This window comes from Alexandromys fortis, unplaced genomic scaffold (assembly GCF_014885135.2).
Source record: "Alexandromys fortis isolate MF-2015 unplaced genomic scaffold, M_Fortis_MF-2015_v1.1 scaffold_22, whole genome shotgun sequence".
NCBI lineage: Eukaryota > Metazoa > Chordata > Mammalia > Rodentia > Cricetidae > Alexandromys > Alexandromys fortis.
The window spans coordinates 13,216,330-13,238,841 of NW_026067900.1; the positions used below are offsets into that span (position 1 = coordinate 13,216,330).

The 22,512-nt window shown below is 42.8% G+C and overlaps 1 protein-coding gene across 3 annotated transcripts in view; it reads right to left on the bottom strand.

The window, feature by feature from the left end:
* Window positions 1-22,512, bottom strand: part of Filip1 (filamin A interacting protein 1) — a 150,188-nt gene that overhangs the window by 68,345 nt on the left and 59,331 nt on the right. For all 3 annotated transcript variants that reach the window (XM_050126438.1, XM_050126433.1, XM_050126425.1), the window contains exon 2: window positions 17,753-18,031. In XM_050126438.1, the coding sequence (XP_049982395.1) occupies window positions 17,753-18,025 (273 nt within the window). In that variant the 5' untranslated portion in view covers window positions 18,026-18,031. The remainder of the gene's footprint in view (window positions 1-17,752; window positions 18,032-22,512) is intronic.

The following is a 22,512-nucleotide window of genomic DNA, read 5'->3' on the forward strand; positions in this document are numbered from 1 at the left end:
GGTCCATGGGTAGGTTGATCCCAAATTTCCTGAGAAACCTCCACACTGCTTTCCAGAGTGGTTGCACAAGTTTGCATTCCCACCAGCAATGGATGAGTGTACCCCTTTCTCCACAACCTCTCCAGCAAAGGCTATCATTGGTGTTTTTGATTTTCGCCATTCTGACAGGTGTAAGATGGTATCTTAAAGTTGTCTTGATTTGCATTTCCCTGATCGCTAAGGAAGTTGAGCATGACCTTAGGTGTCTTTTGGCCATTTGAACTTCTTCTGTTGAGAGATCTCTGTTCAACTCAGTGCCCCATTTTATAATTGGGTTGATTAGCCTTTTACGGTCTAGTTTCTTGAGTTCTTTATATATTTTGGAGATCAGACCTTTGTCAGTTGTGGGGTTGGTGAAGATCTTCTCCCAGTCAGTGGGTTGCCTTTCTGTCTTAGCAACAGTGTCCTTTGCTTTACAGAAGCTTCTCAGTCTCAGGAGGTCCCATTTATTCAATGAGGCCCTTACTGTCTGTGCTGCTGGGGTTATACGTAGGAAGTGGTCTCCTGTGCCCACGTGTTGTAGAGTACTTCCCACTTTCTCTTCAATCAGGTTCAGTGTGTTTGGACTGATATTGAGGTCTTTCACCCACTTGGACTTGAGTTTTGTGCATGGTGATAGATATGGGTCTATTTTCATTCTTCTACAGATTGACATCCAGTTTTGCCAGCACAATTTGTTGAAGATGCTCTCTTTTTTCCATTGTATACTTTTAGCTCCTTTATCGAAAATCAGGTGTTCATATGTTTGTGGGTTAAAGTCAGGGTCTTCTATTCGATTCCATTGGTCGACTTCTCTGTTTTTATGCCAATACCAAGCTGTTTTCAATACTGTAGCTCTGTAATAGAGTTTGAAGTCAGGGATGGTAATGCCTCCAGACGTTCCTTTATTGTATAAGATTGTTTTGGCTATCCTGGGTTTTTTGTTTTTCCATATAAAGTTGATTATTGTCTTCTCCAGATCTGTGAAGAATTTTGATGGGATTTTGATGGGGATTGCATTGAATCTATAGATTGCTTTTGGTAGAATTGCCATTTTTACTATGTTGATCCTCCCAATCCAAGAGCAAGGGAGGTCCTTCCATTTTCTGGTGTCCTCCTCTATTTCTTTCTTCAAAGACTTGAAGTTCTTGTCAAATAGATCTTTCACTTCCTTGGTCAGGGTTACCCCAAGATATTTTATGCTCTTTGTGGCTATCGTGAAAGGTGATGCTTCTGTGATTTCCCTCTCTGTTTCCTTATCCTTAGTGTATAGGAAGGCAACTGATTTTTTGGAGTTGATCTTGTATCCAGCCACGCTACTAAAGGTGTTTATCAGCTGTAGGAGTTCTTTGGTAGAATTTTTGGGGTCGCTTATGTATACTATCATGTCATCTGCAAATAACGAAAGCTTAACTTCTTCCTTTCCAATACGAATCCCCTTGATCCCCTTATGTTGTCTTATTGCTATTGCTAGAACTTCAAGCACTATATTGAAGAGGTATGGAGAGAGTGGACATCCTTGTCTTGTTCCTGATTTTAGTGGGATGGCTTTGAGTTTTTCTCCATTTAATTTAATGTTAGCTGTCGGTTTGCTGTAGATAGCTTTTATTATATTTAGGTATGACCCTTGTATCCCTATTCTCTCCAAGACCTTTATCATAAAGGGGTGTTGAATTTTGTCGAATGCTTTTTCCGCATCTAATGAAATGATCATATGGTTTTTTTCTTTCAGTCTATTTATATGGTGGATTACATTGATAGATTTGCGTATGTTGAACCAGCCCTGCATCTCTGGGATGAAGCCTACTTGATCATAATGGATAATTTTTCTGATGTGTTCTTGAATTCGGTTTGCCAGTATTTTATTGAGAATTTTTGCGTCGATATTCATGAGTGAGATAGGCCTGTAATTCTCTTTCTTGGTTGGGTCTTTGTGTGGTTTTGGTATCAGGGTAACTGTAGCTTCATAAAAGGAATTTGGCAATGACTTTTCTGTTTCTATATTGTGAAATACGTTAAGGAGTATAGGTATTAGCTCTTCTTGGAAGTTCTGGTAGAATTCTGCGTTGAACCCATCTGGTCCTGGGCTTTTTTTGGAAGGGAGATTTTTGATAACAGTTTCTAGTTCTTCGCGACTAACAGGTATATTTAGATCATTCACCTGGTCTTTGTTTAGCTTTGGTATATGGTACTTATCTAAAAAAATGTCCATTTCTTTTGCATTTTCCAGTTTTGTGGCATACAGGCTTTTATAGTAAGATCTAATGATTCTCTGAATTTCCTCTGTGTCTGTGGTTATGTCCCCCTTTTCATTTCTGATTTTATTTATTTGCGTGTTCTCTCTCTGTTGTTTAATTAGTTTGGATAGGGGTTTGTCGATCTTGTTGATTTTCTCCAAGAACCAACTTTTTGTTTCATTGATTCTTTGGACTGTTTTCTGAGTTTCTATTTTGTTGATTTCCTCCTTGTTCTTGATCACTGCTCCAGAACATTCTCTCACGCCAGAAATATCCTGTCATTGGTTCTCATGTCATCAACGAGACCAGCCAATTTCCTTTCGCCATTTTGTATTCATTTGCCCTTTGATTATCCGCTCTCCTTCCTTGCAGCTATCGCCTCTGGGTTATTCACAAGTCGATAATTCCCTCGGGTCAGCACCTGTGTTCCAGCTGCCCCCAACAAGCCAAGCTCCATCAGTTTTCTTAATAGATCAATTAAAAGAGTCAGATTAGTGGTTAAGAGTAGGAAAAGGAGATTCACTAGTGTGGCCACATTGGAAAGAACAAAGAAATTCAGCAGCACTCCTCCCCTCAAGCCCATCTTCAGGGCCCTATCGTGAGGTTTAGATCGATGTTGAGGGCCCGAGTAAGACATAGCCAACAAGTACGGCCAATGTGTGACCGCACCCATCGCTTGTTTAGCTGCCAATCTCTTCTGCAAGGCAGTCTGGCAAGTAACAAATCTCTTTACTGCTCTGGGTCTAGCCTTTTTCTTCTCCCAAAATGAGATTCCTAGGAAATTACAATTTTGGGGAGCTCCACTGTCCAAAATGAGAGACACAGTGCCTTTTAGAACCCTCACATTCATGGGGCCAGTTGCACTCTGACTTTCCTGGCCCCCGAATCCTCTGTTCAAATGATCTCTCTCTATACTACCTTGGCTAATGAGTACTTCTATACTCATCATCTAGTTGTCTGCTATTACAAAAACTATAATCATCTATAATTTCAAGTCTGTACCACCATCTCAGCTACTTGTCATAGATTGTTTCTAGAACCTTAAATCTAACAGGATTTGATGATGGCAGAATCTATAAGCCATCGACTTTTCGATGCTTTCACTGGCTTTCATCCTTCCTTTCCTACCATGCTCATTTTCCTTCTCATTTTGCCTCAGTTTCCCCCGCAGACATCTTCATTTTCCTGCTTCTTCCCTCACTTGATTAAACTCTCTAGGTCAAACACATATAGCCTCATTTAAACCTAAGTCTTCGTCGCTAACGTTCAATTCTATATCTACAGCCGAAACACATCCTACCACGTTATCAGCCTTAACTGGTCAGCTAATGCTACCAACAAATCATTCCTATAGTTCCTGGCCTCTCTCACATACTTTCCCATCCCTACTTCTCCCTCATCAAATTACTCAACACACGTTTCCTCTTACTCCCCAGCTTACTGAGAGAATCCAAACAACTGGGAACACACTTTCCCAATATCCCACCACCTCATGTTCCACTGTAGCTTGCTCCATAGAACGCATGTCCTGTGTGGAGCACTTAAGTGTCAAAGGCATGCCAGTTTCTCATCGTGGATGCTGGGGCCTGTGTCTCTCCACTGCTCAGCCAGGCACCAGCATCTGTGCTCTTACCGCATCTTAATAGCTCATTTGCATTGGCTTGGGTGTAAGTCAGCTTTGCCTTGCTGCGAAAGAACACTTGATAAAGGAAGGCTGAAGGCGGACAGATGTGTTTAGTTTTGGTTCAGCGTTTCAGAAGCTCATGGTCTCAGCTCAACAGCTTTCAGGCCTGGGGTGAGGCTGCATACCTTGACAGAAGCATGTGGCAGCCAAGACACAAAGGAGGGTTGCCTAGATCCCAGTGCGTACTTTGGAGGCGGTATCTTATAGAAATCTATGCCCACACAGAGACATATAAATACAATAGGTATATAAATACGAGTCTGTTTCTATTGCTTGTGTGTATATAGTTTCAGGGACGAATACCTTGCCAATAAGGGGATCGTCCCGAGAAGATGCTAATTCCCCTTCTTTAGCAGTCATTAGTGCCTGTAGTTCTTGGTCTAAAGGTAGGGCCATGTGAAACTTTTCCCCCATCCATGTAATCTACCCACTGATATTGCCATTACTTGAGTCTCATTTATGCAGTCATTTCAAGAAGAGACTTTCACAGTAAGCTTCATGGCATTCTGCTCTTACAACCTTTCTGGCTTCTCTTTCACTATGGTCTCACTCCCTAAGCCATAGATGTAGGAGCTCTGGTGTAAATGTATCCAGGAGCTGCATTTCCCACAATCCAGTGATCTCTGCATTGTGCACAGTTGGGGTTTTCTGTGATGGTCTCATTTGCTGAACGAGAGACTTCTTTGATAAGGACTGAATCTTTACCATGTGACTCTTTGAAGTATAAGCACACACAAACATGCAGTTATTCTTCGCATCAGAACAAGACTCTCTTGGGACTCTACTTCCCCCGCCAGACCTCGCTTCACCTTTCTCCTTTCCTTTCCAAGAAACTCACTGAAAGAGCAGCTTGTACTTGCTCCAGGATTCACTCCTCAAGATGAGTGGGATTTCTTTGAAGGTATTCTCATGAGGACTGTGCTTCAGTCGTTCCCCTGAAGCCTCTTACAAAGTTAGACTGTGATGTCCCTGCCGCTAACCTCAATGCTCAAGTCCCATTCTCCATTTTCCTTGCTCCAACACGACACATTTGCTTCTTCTTTCATAGTGAAAACGTGAACTCTGGGACCAGGTGCCAATTTCCTGCTGACCCCCTGAACTGACTCTACCTCATCTCCCCAGCATCTTATGCCAGACTTGTCTTCTCATTTCCTACCTGTAAATGTGTTCTCTTCGTGATTTCACTCAGGAGCCCACAGCCACAACCACAGCCTCGTTCCCTTGGCATTTTTTTTCAACTCTTTCAGCCGCTAAGTTCTGTGTGACCAAACATCCTTACTAACCGCCCTCTGTTTCAGTATATAGCGTGCTTCCCACTCTCCCGACAAACCCCAACAGCTACAACAGCCACATACAGAAGAGTAAAGTAGTGTGCTTTGAACTAGAATGAGTCCTAGATGAATTAAATTCTTCAGTAGGAAAACTACAAGGAAGTGTTACTACCAGTAGTAAAATTCTAAAACAATTCTTCATCTAAGAGAGAGAATCAAATTTTGATACCTATTAGAGCCATAAATGGAAGATTAATGTCTGGTTAACAACAAGTTACTATAAATTCTACAGAATAAAAAATGTTCCAAAAGCAAAATAAAAACTACACAGAGAAAATGTTTGACTTATTGCCCATGTCATAAAGAACTAACTGCTATATTAATATAACTTATTCACGTAAAACATCCATTTTCCAAAAGAGCAAAGAGGACAGATTAGTCAAATAAGTGGAAAGACAGACTCTCTGAGAACATTTGAAAAGACACTCAACTTCATTCATAAGATGCGTGTAAATTAAAACTACGAGGAATACCCATTCCATCTACCAAACTGTCACAGGAAATAAAACATCTAGCCGACAAAATACGAGGCAGCAGTTTTTGCGGGCAAACGTGTGAAAACATAGAACCATGCAAGGCAAGTAAGCAAAAGACTGCAATAACACGCACCTTGGAGTCCTCAGCTCCATGTTTGAGGGTTTAACCCACAGAGAATGATTTGCACATATGATAAGATAAACATACAATGTATACATGCAGCATTAATATGGTGACCAAGATTCATGTATACACAAACATACACAAGAACAATAAACGTTTTAGATAATCCCCATAGGGCTGTGAACTTGCGAATGTGTTTTCCTAACCACCAGTTCTGAAATCTGGGCGAGAACAGCGTCTTCTGTGATTGGTGCACATTGTTTCTTGCTTCCTTTCAGGCCCTTGATCAGAAAGTGTTTAACATCAGAGCAAGCATTTCCAGATAGTAACAGCTGCTGTTAGGAGAACATGACAGAAATCCTGCTCTGAGCAGGCAAGCACATGCATTGTTGGTGTGCAGGAATTGTCTACAGATAGAATTACATATAAGCTGGAAAGCCCAGGTAACAAATACACTTTTTGAAAAAAAGTTGGTTTGGTTTTTTTTTTTTTTTGGATATTTTATATACGTGAGCATGCAGGTGCCCAAGGAAGCCAGAAGAGGACGTTGGATCACCCAAAACTGCTGGTACAGGTGGCAGTGAGCCCCTGGATGTGGGTGCTACGGGTCACACTTGGTTCCTCTGTAAGAACAGCAAGTTCCCTAACTACTTAACATTTCTCTAGTCCCCAAATAGTCCTTTTAATACAGAGTTTATGCCCTTCCTTTTTATTATACATGAATATCCTGCTGAAATTATTTCAGCAATTCTCCTCAGTGCTCTGTTTTCTCTTCATTATTCACAAGTTGAGTATAAACATTTCCTGCTGACAGAGACGACACACGGGTCACTTGGAGTTGTTCACAGCTTCAAGGCTGATCTGTTACTGGTTGACGTGGTACTTGTGAAGTTCAGTTTTAATCTAGGCACTCTGAGAGATCTCCTAAAGAACAGGGGGGGGGGGGGAAACGGAGAAGAACAAGAGAAAGTAGTGAAGAGGGAACCATCCTTCGTCCACCGACTTTATCCAGTGGTTTCCAAGAAACGAGAAGGGAGTGAAAGAGGTTACAGACGAGTGAGGGCATCTGTACACCATGCCAAGGTTTACACACAGGTGGTGCCAATGCAGTGCTATCATCAGCTTAAATTTACTAGATTCTGGGCATTGTGTTGGGCATTTTATTTGGCTTGATTTTTTATGGTATTTGGATCAAATCCAGGACTTTACACTTGCTAAGTTCCTGGTCTACCACTGAGCTCTATCCCTAGTCTATGCATTTTATTCTGTTTGTAAAGCCAACAAATTTCATCTTCGAAACTTTTTATTACAACGAAGAGACTATAGAATGTGCAACCCTAAAGGGAATATATATATATTCCCTCTCCCCAGACTTAGGGACCACTGTGGAAGAAGGGGCAGAGAGAGTGTACATGACAGAGATGACAAGGAAACATTATCTTCCAGACACAGCAGGGCAGCTACACACATGAACTCACAGCAGTGAGACAGCACACACAGAACCGGCGCAAGCCGGAGAGAGACCAAATCCCAGCAGGGAGAAAGGAGACAGGCACACAATCCCAACACAAGCCAGTGATTGGCAATTAGCTTCCGGAAGAGGGAGAGACAGTTTCTTTTAATGAGTGTAGGCCTTGGTAAGCCCATCACTCTCCCATGGATGGTCACATAAGGCTATCTCACAAGGATGGATATCTGGGCACCACAAACTGATCGTGCGAAATTTAAAAATAAGTGGAACACACCTTTTAATCCTAGAAAGGCAGACTGATCTCTGTGAGTTTGAGGCCAGCTCTGCTCTACAGAGCAAGTTCTAGAATATCCAGGAATGTTACACAGAGAAACCCTATCTTGATAAATAAAATAAGACAAAGTTGAGTGAGTAGGGAATGGGGGTTAATCTGAGAAGAGTTGGGGAGACCGAGTATGATTAAAACATATTGTATGAAACTCTCAAAGAACTAATATTTTTTAAAGAAAGCAAATTATATTAGATTTATTTTCATGTGTGTGTGTGTGTGTGTGTGTGTAAACCATGTAGATCTTGACACTCAAACTCAAGTCATCAGGCTTGGCACTGAAGTCTTTCTCTGAGCCATCTCCAAGCCTGACAATGTTCATTTTTAATATTAAATATTAACACATAGTAATCATACAAGCTAATGGATTTTTACTGTGGCATTTCTGAACATGCACACAGCATATTTTAACCACAGCTGCCTTCTACCATCTCTTGATCTCCTGCCTCCCTAACTAGAAACACTTCATATGATAAAATGATGTTAACCAGAAAAATGCACCTGACAGAAACGCACCTCTTTTCTTTAAAGCTTTAAATCACCAACTACAAACCTATTTATGTGATTAAACTCCTGTTGCTTAGAAACAGGAAAAAAAAAAAGAGCAAGATGCAGTTGTAATGTAGCCTCAGTTCAGAATACGAATTAGAAGCCAAAATGTAAGCCAGAGTTTGAAATCCAACAAATTAAAAACCAATTGTTTTCTATGGAAAGAATGCTGTTGGTAGATGACTTAAACTTCCGCTTATCTACAGGACAGAATTCTTTGCCCAGTGTCTGCTTTCTTAACTCGGACGGCTAATACAACAGTAATACATTGCTTTCTTTGGTGTGCAGTTTGGTGACTGGGTGCAATTTAAAACCATTAGCAGTCAGAATTTAGTACCAGGCTGAATGTTTAAAAGACAATTTAAAGGAGAGTATGATGCCCAGTCTATAGGGAAGTGTGGAGGGAAAGAGCGCTAGCTTTGGAGCCCATGGAATGAGATATGTCTTACAAAGACTTGCTCTGGAGAAGTCTCGTAAGCCTCTGAGCCTGTCTACTCCTCAACCCACCCAGAAGGGAACAGTGGTGACTAAATAGTGACTCTCCTGCCACACCAGGCAGCAAAAGATGGACAGATGGACACTGTGGATATTAGGTTTATTCTTCCCTTTGCCATTTCACCGGTAATTCATTTGTTGTAATATGGAAACACGCACCAAAGTAACCACAAAGCCCTCAGTGGGCCACCCTCTCAGCTCCCCCAACTACACGCTTTCATGTGGAAGAGGTGCTGGACTCCTCAAAGGAAGGAAGTCCTGAGTAACCTGTTATTGCCTCTTAGAACCTGGAGATTATGATGGAGACGTTTGCAGGACAGAAGTCCACCTGGTTTCTGCTAAGCGGCAGCTCCGCCACTGATAGTGACCTAGTACATTCCAGAAAAACACTACCTAGAGTGCTGCAGTGTAGGCACTGTGACAGGCTGAAGGGAAGCCAGTGTACCTGCGTGATGACCTGACCAGATGCTTCCTTGGAATCTCCTGGTCATGGCACCAGATGTTCTGTCAGAGCCAAACCAATGCATTTAATATGTGGAGCCTTTTAGAATAAGTAAGAGTCCACTTTAAAAAAAAAACTTATATTAACGTATTGGCATGATGACAGGGCCTATCCTGGGGAAGCCTGCAGTGTACAATATTCCTTAACATAAACCAGTGGAAGTCTTGTTAGAAAGAAAGTACAGAAAATGATGGACATGAACTCACTTAAGTGAGGAACTGGGTAGGCTGAAGAGACAAAAGCATTTGGTCAGGAGAGTATTGGGGGAAAGGGGGCCTTAAATATCCCACCTAAGTTCATCAGGGACAGAGACTCTGCCGAAGTCAATGGCTATACACAAGCGCAAGCACTTTCATTCATCTAATTAAACTGGCTACTTTAATTAATTAGCAGTAGATAGAGAGATGACTCAGAGGTTGAAAGCACACTGCTCTTCCCAAGGACCCAAGTTCAATTCCCACATCCACCCTGGGCAGCTTAGGAGCGCCTCTAGCTCTAGCTCCATGGCAACCAATGCCCTCTTCTGGCCTCCACAGGTACTGCACTCATGTGCACAAACCGGCACACAGACTTGTAAAAATAATATATATTTTTATATATTATTCCTCAGCATAACTGATTTCATGACGGAAGTGCCACTCAGGGTGTAAGACTCAGCATGTAGACAGCACTACCAGGCAAAACAAAGACCTAATTAATCAAATTCATGGTTCTGACAAAGTCTCTAAATGTCTTGCTCTTGGGCTTCCGTAGTTCTGTTTCTGGCTAGCTGCTCTTGTTAGCTGAAGTATGTCAATCCAGAACATGGTTTTCGTGCTTAAAATCTCACCCTGAGATCCTAAACACACGGTGTAGGTACGGGCTGACTAATAAAGACTTTCTATTGGCTTAGATCTACCTGAGCAGTCTTCTCTAATGGGTACCCCAGCAGTACTGATGTATGCTTGACCTCTCCCCTGGAAGCCGTTCTAAAATCAGGAGTCCCTTCTGCTCCAAATCCATTTAATGTGCACAGATCCTGATTTTACTCAAAATTGGCTCCATATAACAAACACACATATACAACAATAATTGGGGTTATTGACATAGATAACTGGAACAGTTGGATAGAGTTTGCTCAGCTGGAATGACTGATAGAAAAAGCAGGTCACAACAGAGAGGAGGGGTCTCCATCTTTAACTGAGCCCCCGGCAGACTGTTTGCTTCTGTTCAGATTCCAGCAAACAATGCAAATACTTTTCTGGGAAATTTTTTTTTATTAATATGTTTCCCCCTACCCCGACTTCTCAACACAATCAGAGTTCTGCCCTGTACTATCAGTGAGTACATTGTCCTCACTGCAGACTGATTCTATTAGGAACGTCAAATCCATTCCACCGCAAACAGTGAAAAATCAGACAGCAGAGCTCTTTGTCCAAATGCAGACAATACTGCCACCAGATCCTGAGGCTTTACAGTCCACAAAAGGCCAGATCTGGTCTTGATTTTAATCAGAAAGCAGCCTGCCTTTCTGCCTCCTGAACTCAGTGAAGACATGCCATGCCCAGCACTCTGATCCCGTCAGTGGTGTGAGATTTCACCGGGTGCCTTGCTCAAGGTGACCTCAGTCTGATCTAAAGATGAAGCAGTTGAGAGCAGGTGAGTCATCGCGCTAAAAAGCCAGAAAGGGTAACTGAAATCCAGCACTCCAGAAGCATGGGGTTTCTACTGGAGGCCACGCCCTGTGACAAATGGAACCCATTTGGAAGCAGAAAAGCTGTAGCCGAAGAAGAAGGTGATGTATTGCACCCCTTTGAGACGAGCCTGTTGTGCTTGGCTGCACTGAGTGATTCCATCTGAGTTGATGATGCTCGTCTTCAGTGGAGTATGACAGCTCTTTTGAAAGATGACAAAAGGGGGGCTGGAGAAACGGATCAGCAGTCAAAAGTGCATAAGACTGCCGGGACCTAAATTAGCTTCCCAGCAGCCTCAGGGCATCAGGTGGCTCTCTACAGCCTTAACTCCAACTCCAGGGGCTCAGGGCCTCAGGCAGCTGAACTGCTGCTGCGCTTGCACACAAACACATACATGTAATTAAAGACTGATGCAGCCTCCACCCCCAAAAAGATGATCAAAATACACAACCAAAGCAACCCCAACCAACCCTGGAATCATTATATGTGTGGTAGAAATATCATTGCTAATATTTATGACCATTCTCAGTAATTCAATAACAACATGATTTTGTACATGATGCTTATACTTTACATAATTCAAAAGTGTTTTGAACACATTAGAACATCAGTCTTGGTCTGGAGAGAAGGCTCAGTTCATAAAGTCCTTGCATGAGCACACACATGTGCACATACAACACAGAAACCTTTCTCTATTCACAGGCATAATCTTGTATACACACACTAAAATTGATCTTATGAATGCTTCAGATGGTGTATAACTATTAAAACATTTTGTCACCAATATATATCAGTCCAATATATATCACCAATATATCAGTCACCAATAGACTAACAAGGATGATATATGCCCAGGCCCTTTCTAGTTCCTTCTTTAAAGTTTTTGGTTTTTTGGCAACGTAATATAAATATATAAGACACTTGTAGAACATATATTGATGGGATGCTATGATTGTACCTAACAAAATTATGCAGGATTTCAGAGCAGAACAAGGACAAGTGTTGAAGGGGGAAAAAAGCATATAAGAGGCTTCACAAAGGAAGTAAACCTTCGGTGGTCTCGAAACACATATAAACTGGTTAAAAAAAATAAAAGTAAAGGATAACACATGACAATTTTCCAAAAGAGACCAAATTTTTGTCTTGCAAGTATTCTCAGTGTGAAAGACACAGGAGATCCAGTCCCCTTGGAATGGAGATAGTGTTTGAGTTTGTGTTTATGAAGGTGGGTGGGGGGTTGTAGGAGAGTTGTCTACCCTGCCTATTTGGGTAGGGATGGTCATTTAAAGAACACTAAAAATGACTTTTCAGAGCTAAGGAGTAAATAGTTAACAGAGACTACCAACCAGCCTGAACAATCTCAATTTCAATCTAATAAGGGCTCATAAGGCTGTCATACAAATTCCTAAGCAAAAGAAGATGACATAATCAAGAGGAAGATGCTGGCAAAAATTGTCCCCTTAGTCATCTGCTGACCTCTTGACCTCCAGTTCTCATATCTGACCAATGACTACAGACATGGTCTCCATTCCAAACCTGCCTTCATCATAGGTCTCAACATTTAACGGGAGGTTTAGTCCCGACCTAACCTCACTATTTCTTCACACCATTAGCTCCAGCGGCCTTCACCACTACTTGCAAGACCACACTCAGTATCTAGCCACGCTAGTTAAGCCAGTGCCACGTCAACACCTACGTGCAAAGAGGCACATCTCCCGTCTTCCCAGCATTCCCTTGGTCATTCTCTGTTGGCCTGCTCATCACACAATGATAGCTGGCTCCTCCTTGCTGGATCTTCACCCACTCTCTCTACTTCCCTGTTCTTCTGTCTTTCCACTGTAGCCACTCTGACAACTTTAACCCTAAACTCAACGCCATGAACCGTGTCTCCTTTTAAAAAGAGCAGTTACGGCGGCAGAAGCAGTCTCAGTCCCTGTACGTCTCTCAGTAATGACCATCTTATCCACGACAATCCTCATCTAACCCCTCACTTTCACCAGGGGACAGGGAGGGGGGATGATTCAGCATGTGTAGGGATCTTCTTAAGGACCAGTGATTAGCCCGCACCTCTCAGTGGGACAGACATCACTTTACTTGAGTGAGAAGAGCAAGCCTGGCCGGGAGCTCTTTCAACTGCCTTCTCCTGAGAAATCAAAGTTTTCATCCTCTTGTTACGCAGAAGATGGAGGGTTTTCCTCCATTTCAAGTTCAAGGTCCAGGTTAGTTCCCAAATCGTGACTTTGATTCCTTTTCCTTGGTCCCCTCCAAGATTCTGTCATCAACAATCCTTTCACTGCCTATATCCTTGGCACTGTGTCTTTATGGTCCTGTAACCTTTTAACCTATCAATGCAAGTAAAGTCCTTTAATCATAGAAAACCTTCCCTGACGTCATCCCCCTCTAGCCGCTATCCTTTCTCTGCTTTCATTGTTCAGACTTGTCCAAGTAGCATCTGTATTAACCAAATTTAGCAACAATCACAGTAGAAGGTAGGAAATCCCCCTGCATACACCAGGGACTGAGGCGAGGCCCAGAATCAACATTCGAGGGCCAGGCAGCAAGCCTTTAAAATCCTACCACATTTCTCTGTAGGAGTTAACTTTCAAGTCACACTGTTTACGTCTCTTAAAGAAAGCTCAAAGTAGAGAAAAGGAATGTGGTCGCTTCAAACAGAGGTTAACGTGTGTAGTCTGAGGGCTTTTGCTGTGTGAAACATGTTTTACTGCTCAGCTAAGGAGGGAAGAAATTAGACCCACAGGCATGTATGAGTGTTTATTTTGGATTTAAATACCTCTTAACCATTTTCTCTAAATTCCTAGATTTCTGGTAGACATGACTCTCTATTTCTTTAACTTCCCTCCCTGACTCTCCCCCATGAATTAGAATTGTTGGGATCACTCTGGAAAGCATTCCCAGTGGATTCAATTCAGAGAGCTCCAGCCCTCCCCAGGCAGAGCTCTCTGCTTAGACTGATGGACCTCTCAGCTCTCTGACACCTCAGGGTACAATAAAGAGGGTCATAAGTTTGAAAAACTATAAGTGTTTGAAGCTCTCCCTTGATAATGTTCCTTGAATGTGGTAAAACAACCACTATAAGTGATTATTGATTGAAGTCCGGAGAATAAATGAATTGCCTCGGTGAGAAAGAAGAGCAGAGAACTGGCCTCCCGCTAGTAGATGGAGAAGTGGCAATGAATAGGGAACAGACTTAAAGAAAACGCCTAGGAATTCTGAAACGGCAGGGCAGAGGGAGCTAGCGTCTTTCGTGCATGTTCGACTGTTTCATAAGCCGTGTTTGAGATAAATCACCTTCTGCCAGTTGCCTAGGGTTAGAGATTGATTTCTCAGTGTGTCAGCAACTGTGTGACATAGCCTACAGGACACCAAAGCCAACAGAATTCTGATCTATTACCTAACTGTCTTACCCAGTTTTCTCCGAGTCTCTGTCTAAGCAGGGAGAAGAGAACAAAACATAACAGCAAAGGGAGAAATTGAGACCCAGTTTGAGGGGTTTTCCCCCTAACATGTATTGAAATAGATAAGCCAAGGGAATTTACAATATAAAGGGCTTTTTTTGAGGCAAGAAGAAGAATTTATTCATGTCTTGTTTTTGACTTACTTTATAAGAATGTACTTTTGCCAATTCTTTTGTGTTGTGGTTTTTATGATGTGAGCGCTACTCCCTTTGAAGTTTTGTTTGTTTTAGCACAGCCAAGTTGACTGGATTCTTAAAAGTGCTATTTTAGAATAAATACAAGGAGAAATGAATCATGGGGCCCAAACAATGGTTTGGGTGTACAGTTTCATTACTTCCAGTTCAGTCTGGGAAATATGTAACGAGTTTTCCACCCAGAGAGTAGAAATGGTCCAATTTATTAGAAAGCACGTGTTACTGGAAACAGTCAAGGACAGAACTGTAATAACAGAAACCAGCTTAGCAACCTTGATGCCAGCGACACTGGCTGGCCCTGGTGCTGTGACAACAAGCCTGTATCTGCTGAGGTATGCCAGTGAAAAGTCTGGAAGATGTTCTTCTCCAACAGACTTCATCTTTGTCTTGTACCTTTGACACCGTAAGCCCATTTTCCTGTGTATCACCATACTTCCTTGACTTAGAGATGTGTCCCCCTAATTTTCCTACTTGCACCGCTTCCGTAAACACCAGCCACTGAGCAGTGACTACAAACCCCCAGACTTGCACAGTACCCAGGATGGGGCATTCCTACTGGCCCCATCTTTAATATTTGAACTTTGGGTTCTGATCTTGCTCTTCCCCTCTGACGAAACAGAATTCTTCAATTTCTCTTAACTTTCCATACAACATCTTTGGTTTGTGATTTTTACATATGAATTTATATGGAGGAAATTCTGGAGGTCGAGGGTAAATATAAAGTTCCCACAGTCTAACCCCATGTACATTCGCAGAATGCAAGTGATAAGACAGACAGGGTGTTGGACTGTATGTAAGACAAAAAATTTAGATCTATAGCAACTATGACTGAAGGACTGACCCTCCTTGGGCCAGGGGCATAGCTGTTTGTGATAGAAAGGAGACAAAAGGGAGTAAGGCATCCACAATTTGCATTACCGTAACCGTATCGTATAGAAGCCATCTCTAGAGCAAGGGCTGGGATGAGTCACATACAGCCAGCCCACTAAGAGACTGGAGATCAGTGGAGGTCTGAGAGACAGCACACTAACTACTCCATGGACGCCAAGCGACCCACAGTCCTGAGCTGACAATAACTTACTTCTCAATGCACACGCCTGCCTTTTCTCCCAGTCTTAGCCTTTTAGACAGAACGCTTTCCCTTCTCCTGGCCGACAAGCTCAGCAAACAGCCAGCACATTTTCATCAGCCCGCTCACACTTGCTGGTGTGAACAGCTTCCCGCTATTAGCCACGACACTCCCCTACGATGTGGTGGTGCTAAAAGACAAGTGTCTACTACAGAAACATCTCTGCATCTCGGGGTGCCTCTGTGTGCATGCGTCTGATGGTTTGCTTTGCAGCTGAACTCACTATGGAACTCTCTGAAGTGCCAATCCCTTCACCATCACCCCTCTCCCTGATGAATGATACTCTTACATTTTACTTTCTTGTGACTGACCGGGAACATGTGTAAGGGAAGCATTCAAAGAGATAAATTAAAACGCCTGTCTTCGGGACATCTGTCTACTTACTTCGGGTTCCCTGGAGGGTGAGCGTATCTTCTTCATACTAACTTAGAATGATACGTAGTACCACTACGTCCCAAATAGTCACGTGAGTGGCCTCAGAGAAGGGCCTGCAGGAGCCACAGAGGCACAGTGGCTGGCACAGCTGAAACCATGCGAGAAGGTGGCCTCGCTACGGAAGGCTATGAAGGTGGCACACACGCCCTCACCACGCTCAGTCCCCAGCCATTGCTGAGACACGGCTGGCTAAGCTGTAACAGACGAAACGATGGCCATGTGTCTAGGAGCAGTGACATTATTTTTAGTAATGGTTGTCTTCTGGAAAGTTTCTCTTTTGCTGTGAAATTTCAATGATTTTGTTCGGTTGTATTTGCTTGTGTTTTTCAAACTTTAGTTCTCTGTGTTTTATATTTCTCTTTACCCCAGAGGCCTCCTTATCTGGACACACACACTGGGAACAGGCACACAGCAGCCACACTAACCACGAATAGGCTCTCTGGCACTGACAATACCAGCAAGGCAAGGCAGGGTTCCCTTCCTGCAGTTGCTAGTCTGCCCTTGAGGCTCCTACAAGCTAAAACAAAAGCAAACGAACAAAAGACTAACAAAAGGAAAAACAATAACTTCATTCTTTTTTTTTTCTTTTTTCTTTTTTTTTTAAAGATTTATTTATTTATTATGTATACAACATTCTTTCCATGTATGTTTGTATGCTAGAAGAGGGCACCAGATCTCATTACAGATGGTTGTGAGCCACCATGTGGTTGCTGGGAATTGAACTCAGGACCTTTGGAGGAGCAGGCAATGCTCTTAACCACTGAGCCATCTCTCCAGCCCCCAATAACTTCATTCTTAAGTCATCCTGTCTTTGAAAACAAAATATAGTTGCTTTTCCTTTACTGTCAGAATTGTCTTAAGCTCTGAAATTAAAAAAAAAATTACCTGTTTCCTGAATACCCCCAAACACAGACTTCTTGGGGTGGTCCTGGCTCATGGAAGCTAGAAAAGTTGGTGTGGGTAGGCAGAAAGACCACTGGACCAAGAGCTGGGAGTCTTCTGAGTAGAGATCTGGACATATCAGCTCTTGGCTCCTAGCCTTAGCTTCATTTGTAAAATATGTATCATGCTGTCTACATTTTACTGAGGTCAAATGAAATAACAGACTTTAAAATGCTTTGGGAAGCCATTCGGGCTCTTCACAGTGTGATATATTCGCTGCCTCTCAATTCCTAAGACAAGGCAGAACCCTGAGGCTGAGAATTACGAAGAAATGAAATGAGACGAAGCAGAAAGGCCGTTTCAGCAAAGCTCTGTGTTTCTTGCCCACTCTCCCTCCCTCCTAGAACACAAAAGTACTAAATGCAACGTGCCATTTCCTATTCCAACATTTCTACACCTTTCAGTCACAGCGCTGACCAAATCGCAGAGCCTTTTCCAGAATCGGAACCAACTATTGCTGAAGTATATCATGGAAAAATGTTGTGCTTCTAAGGAAGCTGGAAGCTGGAGTCAGCACCTGGTCACTTGTCAATTTTTAAACAAATACTTATTCGGTGAAAACCTGTGCCAACGTTAGGATTTAGATATAAAGGAGGAAGATGCTCGCAGTCCGCCGCGGGATGGCGGCTAGGTCCTTACTCTCTCAGTCAGGAACTAGAAGCAGGCGCCCTGAATGGTCTGACTGTACCTGTAGCTCGCCTTCCATTATGCTCAGGAGCTGGATGAGATCCTCCTTGGATAACTCCAGAGACTTCTTAGTCTTTTTCTCACTTTCTCCAGCCGGTCTGAGGTGCCGTTTGACAGTTCCCGAGGCCATGACATCATCTTCCTTCCGATTTGCCTTGTTCTTTTTTGCCTCTTCTGAGGGGCTTTTATCACCAGCACTGTTGATGATGGAGGACTTGGAGCAGGAGATGTGCCCGTTAGACGGACTTTCTCCGCCTTGGTTTCGTGACCTCATTCCCACCTGCAACACATGAAAAGAGACGTTCTTAACCATCACTGAAATTATTTTTGTCTAAATACTTAGAAACTTATAGCAGCGCTACAATTTTGCCGGGAGAGAGAGAGGGAGAGAGAAAGAGAGAGAGAGAGAGAGAGAGAGAGAGAGAGAGAGAGAGAGAGAGAGAGAGAGAGGAGAGAGAGAGAGAACGGTAGCCTCAGTGAATACACTATTAATGTTTCCAGGAAAATGCTTGGTTAGTCTTCAGGAAAAAGTAACAACATCTCAAGCCAAGATCAAGATTGGCATTAACTGTTCTCCGTCACTGGCAATGTACCTTGAGATCTCCCTTCCCAAAGCATTTTATTAATGAAATAAGCACAGATGTGAATTCTCAAAATCCATAGCCAGTAATCCTACACATCATTAAGGTTACCAAAAGCAATTAAAAAAACACTATTGCAGCCCAGAGAAATAAACGTGGCGTCCAGGATGGGACCCTAGAGTGTGAGACATGGCAGAAAGAAGGGAGGACGTCTGAGGACGTCATGGGTGCTTAGTCACCAGCAATGCGCACATCCCGTCTCTCTGCTGAGATTCCATCTCACTAAGACATCAGATAAAGGGAAAACAGCGCGGGTTGTACGGAACTCACGGCATCGTGTTTGAAATAATGCTGGGAATCTACATCGAACCACCTACTGGAAGAGTCAAACTGGAAGCCTCACCAGGGGTGAGCTGAACATGACAGGAGCAGGGAAACCCTAGAAGGGACAGCGGACAATGATGGGGAATTTTATCTTCCATAGCCTCTTTAATCAAGGTGGGTTTTCCTTATCAGTCACCAACAGCGATAAAAATATACAAAGTGGAAGAAAATGATCATTTTAAAAATAAATATTTTAAACACTATTTTCTGGAGCAAAAGGAAAAAGCCACGGCTAAGATAGGAGCACAGTCCGTGGGGAGAACATTCTAGTCATTATATGATGAATGCTTTAAAACTGTCACTCTGGCAAGAGAGAACAGGACCAACAGAGAAGCTGCAAGCCAACACACTGAGCTCAGAGGCGGAACTTAAGTACCTGGGAGAGTGCACTATGGCCTCAAAATTTGCCTAAGGCACAAAAACGCAGCAGTGAAGCAGGTGGTCCGTGGTATTTGACTGACCCCTAGGCTCATCTATTTGAATGTTTGCTCCCCTGGTGGTGGAATTGTTTGGAAAGCATTAACAGGTGTGGAGGAGGTGTGCCACTGGGGGGTGGACTTGAGGTTTCAAAAGCCTGCATCATTCCCAGTTAGCTCTCTCACAAGCTTTGTGCTTGGGGATAAAGTGCTGGGCTACTAGTACAGAGCCATGCCTGCCCACCGCCACAGCGCCATGCGTGCCCACCACTACAGCGCCATGCCTGTCCACTACTATGGCGCAGTGCATGCCTACCACCACAGCATTATGCCTGCTTGGTACAGAGCCATGCCTGCCGACCGCTACAGCGCCATGCGTGCCCGCCCACTGCCACGCTCCACACCATGATGGACTCTAACCCTCTGAAATTGGAAGCCCCTCTTTCTTCTGAGTTGCCTCCTTCATGGGGGTTAGCCCAGCAATATAAAGTAACTAAAACACAGCCTTATTTAAAATTCACAGTATAAACACCCCTTTCCCTGAAACAGCTAAACAGCAAGATTTTCATTATTCATTCCAAACTTTGTTACTGGAACATAAATTGCCTTTATGAACCCAATCATATTTTAGGAACTAAGGAAAGTTTTTCAAAACAGATTTTACAACAGATAAATAAACACAGAATGGTATCTCCTTTCAAATAATGAATATTTAAGTCTTCAAATGTATAATGAAAACATTTTATGTTCTTTTTGAAATTAACTCTTACAATGAAATTGACCCTGTTATGGGTGAGAGCTCTCTATAACTGTAAACAATATGAACTGAAAAAGTATTCCTTGGCATTGGCACTGTCCTCTGAGTGATTCAGAGATTACGTCTCGATTTTAGAGTCCCTTTTGTGCTTCTCCAGTAAACCAAAGAATTGATGTTATTTTATATGGGAAACCAAGGCACTTTGGAACATGTCTCCTGTACATTATTGCAGCTTTTTTTTTTTTTTTGTGGGCTAAGTTTCAAGATGACTTTAAATGAGAAAGGAAGTAGGGCTTGAGAGTTGACTCAGCAGTTGCTACTCTTGCAAGAGGAGCAGGGTTCTGCTTCTCAGCACCCACATGGCAGCTCACAACCATTTGTAACTCTGATTTCAGGAAATCTGACACCATCTTCTGTTCTTTACAGGCAAGAAGCGCACATATAATACACAGACATAAACAGGCTAAACATCCATATATAACATTTAATTAAAAATTAGAAAGAAACAGAACTTTAAAAAGAAGGGAGAGGGAGAAGAAATAATGAATGAAAAGTAAAGGGAAAAAAGGCAAAGAGATGGTGACCAGAGTCTCACATTAGACTCATGACCACACTCAGACAGCAGGAGTTCCCAAACCGAGGCTCAGCAATTCCACACACAAAGCTGTTTCTCTCTGAAGGAACTCTTTCTGTAAAGCCTTAAGGCCTTTTCAGATAATAGATCAAATACGAATTTAATAACCTGGATTTAGGACACGAGTTAGCAGACTTTCTAGACAATTGTTCCCAAAGCATAGGAAGTAGGATGGTAATTTAAACCACCTGCCGCCACAGCCCTGTAATCAAAACACATGATTTGTGTCTGACCCGCTTAAGTATGTGTTTATCTATGATATGTGTGTATGCTAATCACAGCTGTATTAGCAAAAATACAGAAAGTAGAATCAACTTCTTAGCTGCTGTCTTTACATTTGGTTCTTTCCAAACATCTGCACCTGAAGTGAGTGCTTTCAGGTAAGTCTTATCATGGCTCTGTATAAGTGAATTTTGTAGAAGTAAATACATAAATAAATAAAAATAATATGTAAACACCCAGCATGAATTTTGGAATCTTCTGGTAATTTTACATCATTATTGATTGGAGAGCATGAGCTCAGGCTCCATTCCACATGAATCCACTTTGGCCAACGGAGGACTTCCTGTGGTGGACCCTCGATGTTCATTTTGTCTAAGCAAATATTTTTCTTGGTGTTGTTAAACTTTTGCATTGATTAATTTCCTTTTGACATAGATTCTAGCTCCTGAAATGGCTCGTGACATATCTTTATTTCCAGAACACCAGTGATCAGCACCTTTCTGTCTCTGGAATACGATGGTCATCAGTGACGCCACACTAGTCAAGAAAGCTGAGGAGGAAATGAACCGGGCCTCTGAGGGAGAAAATGGGATTTTTTAGTAGTGTAACCAAGTGCACGACGATGAAGAATTACTATAAGCTACTTTATTGTGTCTTGTAGGCACTAATGTCTTGGCAAGGTACCCGACAAGGTACCTTCTACTGCCTCCTTGAGAGAGAGCCATGCTTGTCTCATTTCCAACCGTTCTCCATGGCCTCTTATGTACAAAGCCTGAAGCACTTTACACGCAAGGATGACATCTAGCATCCCCAGCCACCTCAGAAGCCGGTGCTGCTATTCTGAGACTTGCAGATAAGGCCAATGAGGTTTAAAGACACAGGCTAGCATCCCCTCAGTCACTCAGATGTGAAGAGCTAGGATCTGAGCATATGTCTAATGGAGGAATCAGAGGATGGAGGAAACACCACGAATGTGCAGGAGATAATGTTTTCCATGTGTGCACAATGGAACAGGAGAAATGCATATGTTCTCCTCCACAGGCACCAGTAAAATTCCTACAGTAATAGAAAATTTGGTTACTAAAAAAAAAAAAAACCCAAAACATCTACTTCCAAACCAATGAACTACAGAGCTTGTAAGAAGATGACTTTCCTGAGAAACAATCTGATCAGCACTAAGGGTACAGGAGGTTATGGAAATAGGATGCAAAGTCTGAGCAAAGACGACCATGACATACGTGTGGACCATCTTAAAAGTCCCAGGGCCATGCAACAGCAAACATCTAGTGAGAAATGGCTAAATCAAGTCCATTGAGCTTACAAGGAGGATAGACAGGTGACAGAGAGTGTGGGTAGAGCCCCGCAGGCTGTCGGTGGCCTTCTGTCAGGCTGCAAGCTTGGAAACTATAGGTAAATTCCCTAAGAGAAGTCAGACACCTCTGCAACCCTCCCTAGCAGATCCTTACAAGAGATTTCCCCAGAAAACAGGGAGAATACACTGAAGATTCACATCAGGTTTTGCAGCCCATTTTGAAAACTGGTATTGTTTGGGGCACAGATTCTTCTCTTTCATAAGCAACCCATACTAACGTAGCTCATTCAACACACTTCCTTTTCCCTTCCTAGCAACCTGTCAGCAGCACAGTGCCTGGAATTTGCTGAGGAGAGTAGGAAAGAAAAGGAGGGCCGAATACGTTATGCCTTCTTTTATCTCTGGTCCTCCCTCCTCCTCATTCCTGCTGCCTTCCACACTGGGCAGTATCACAG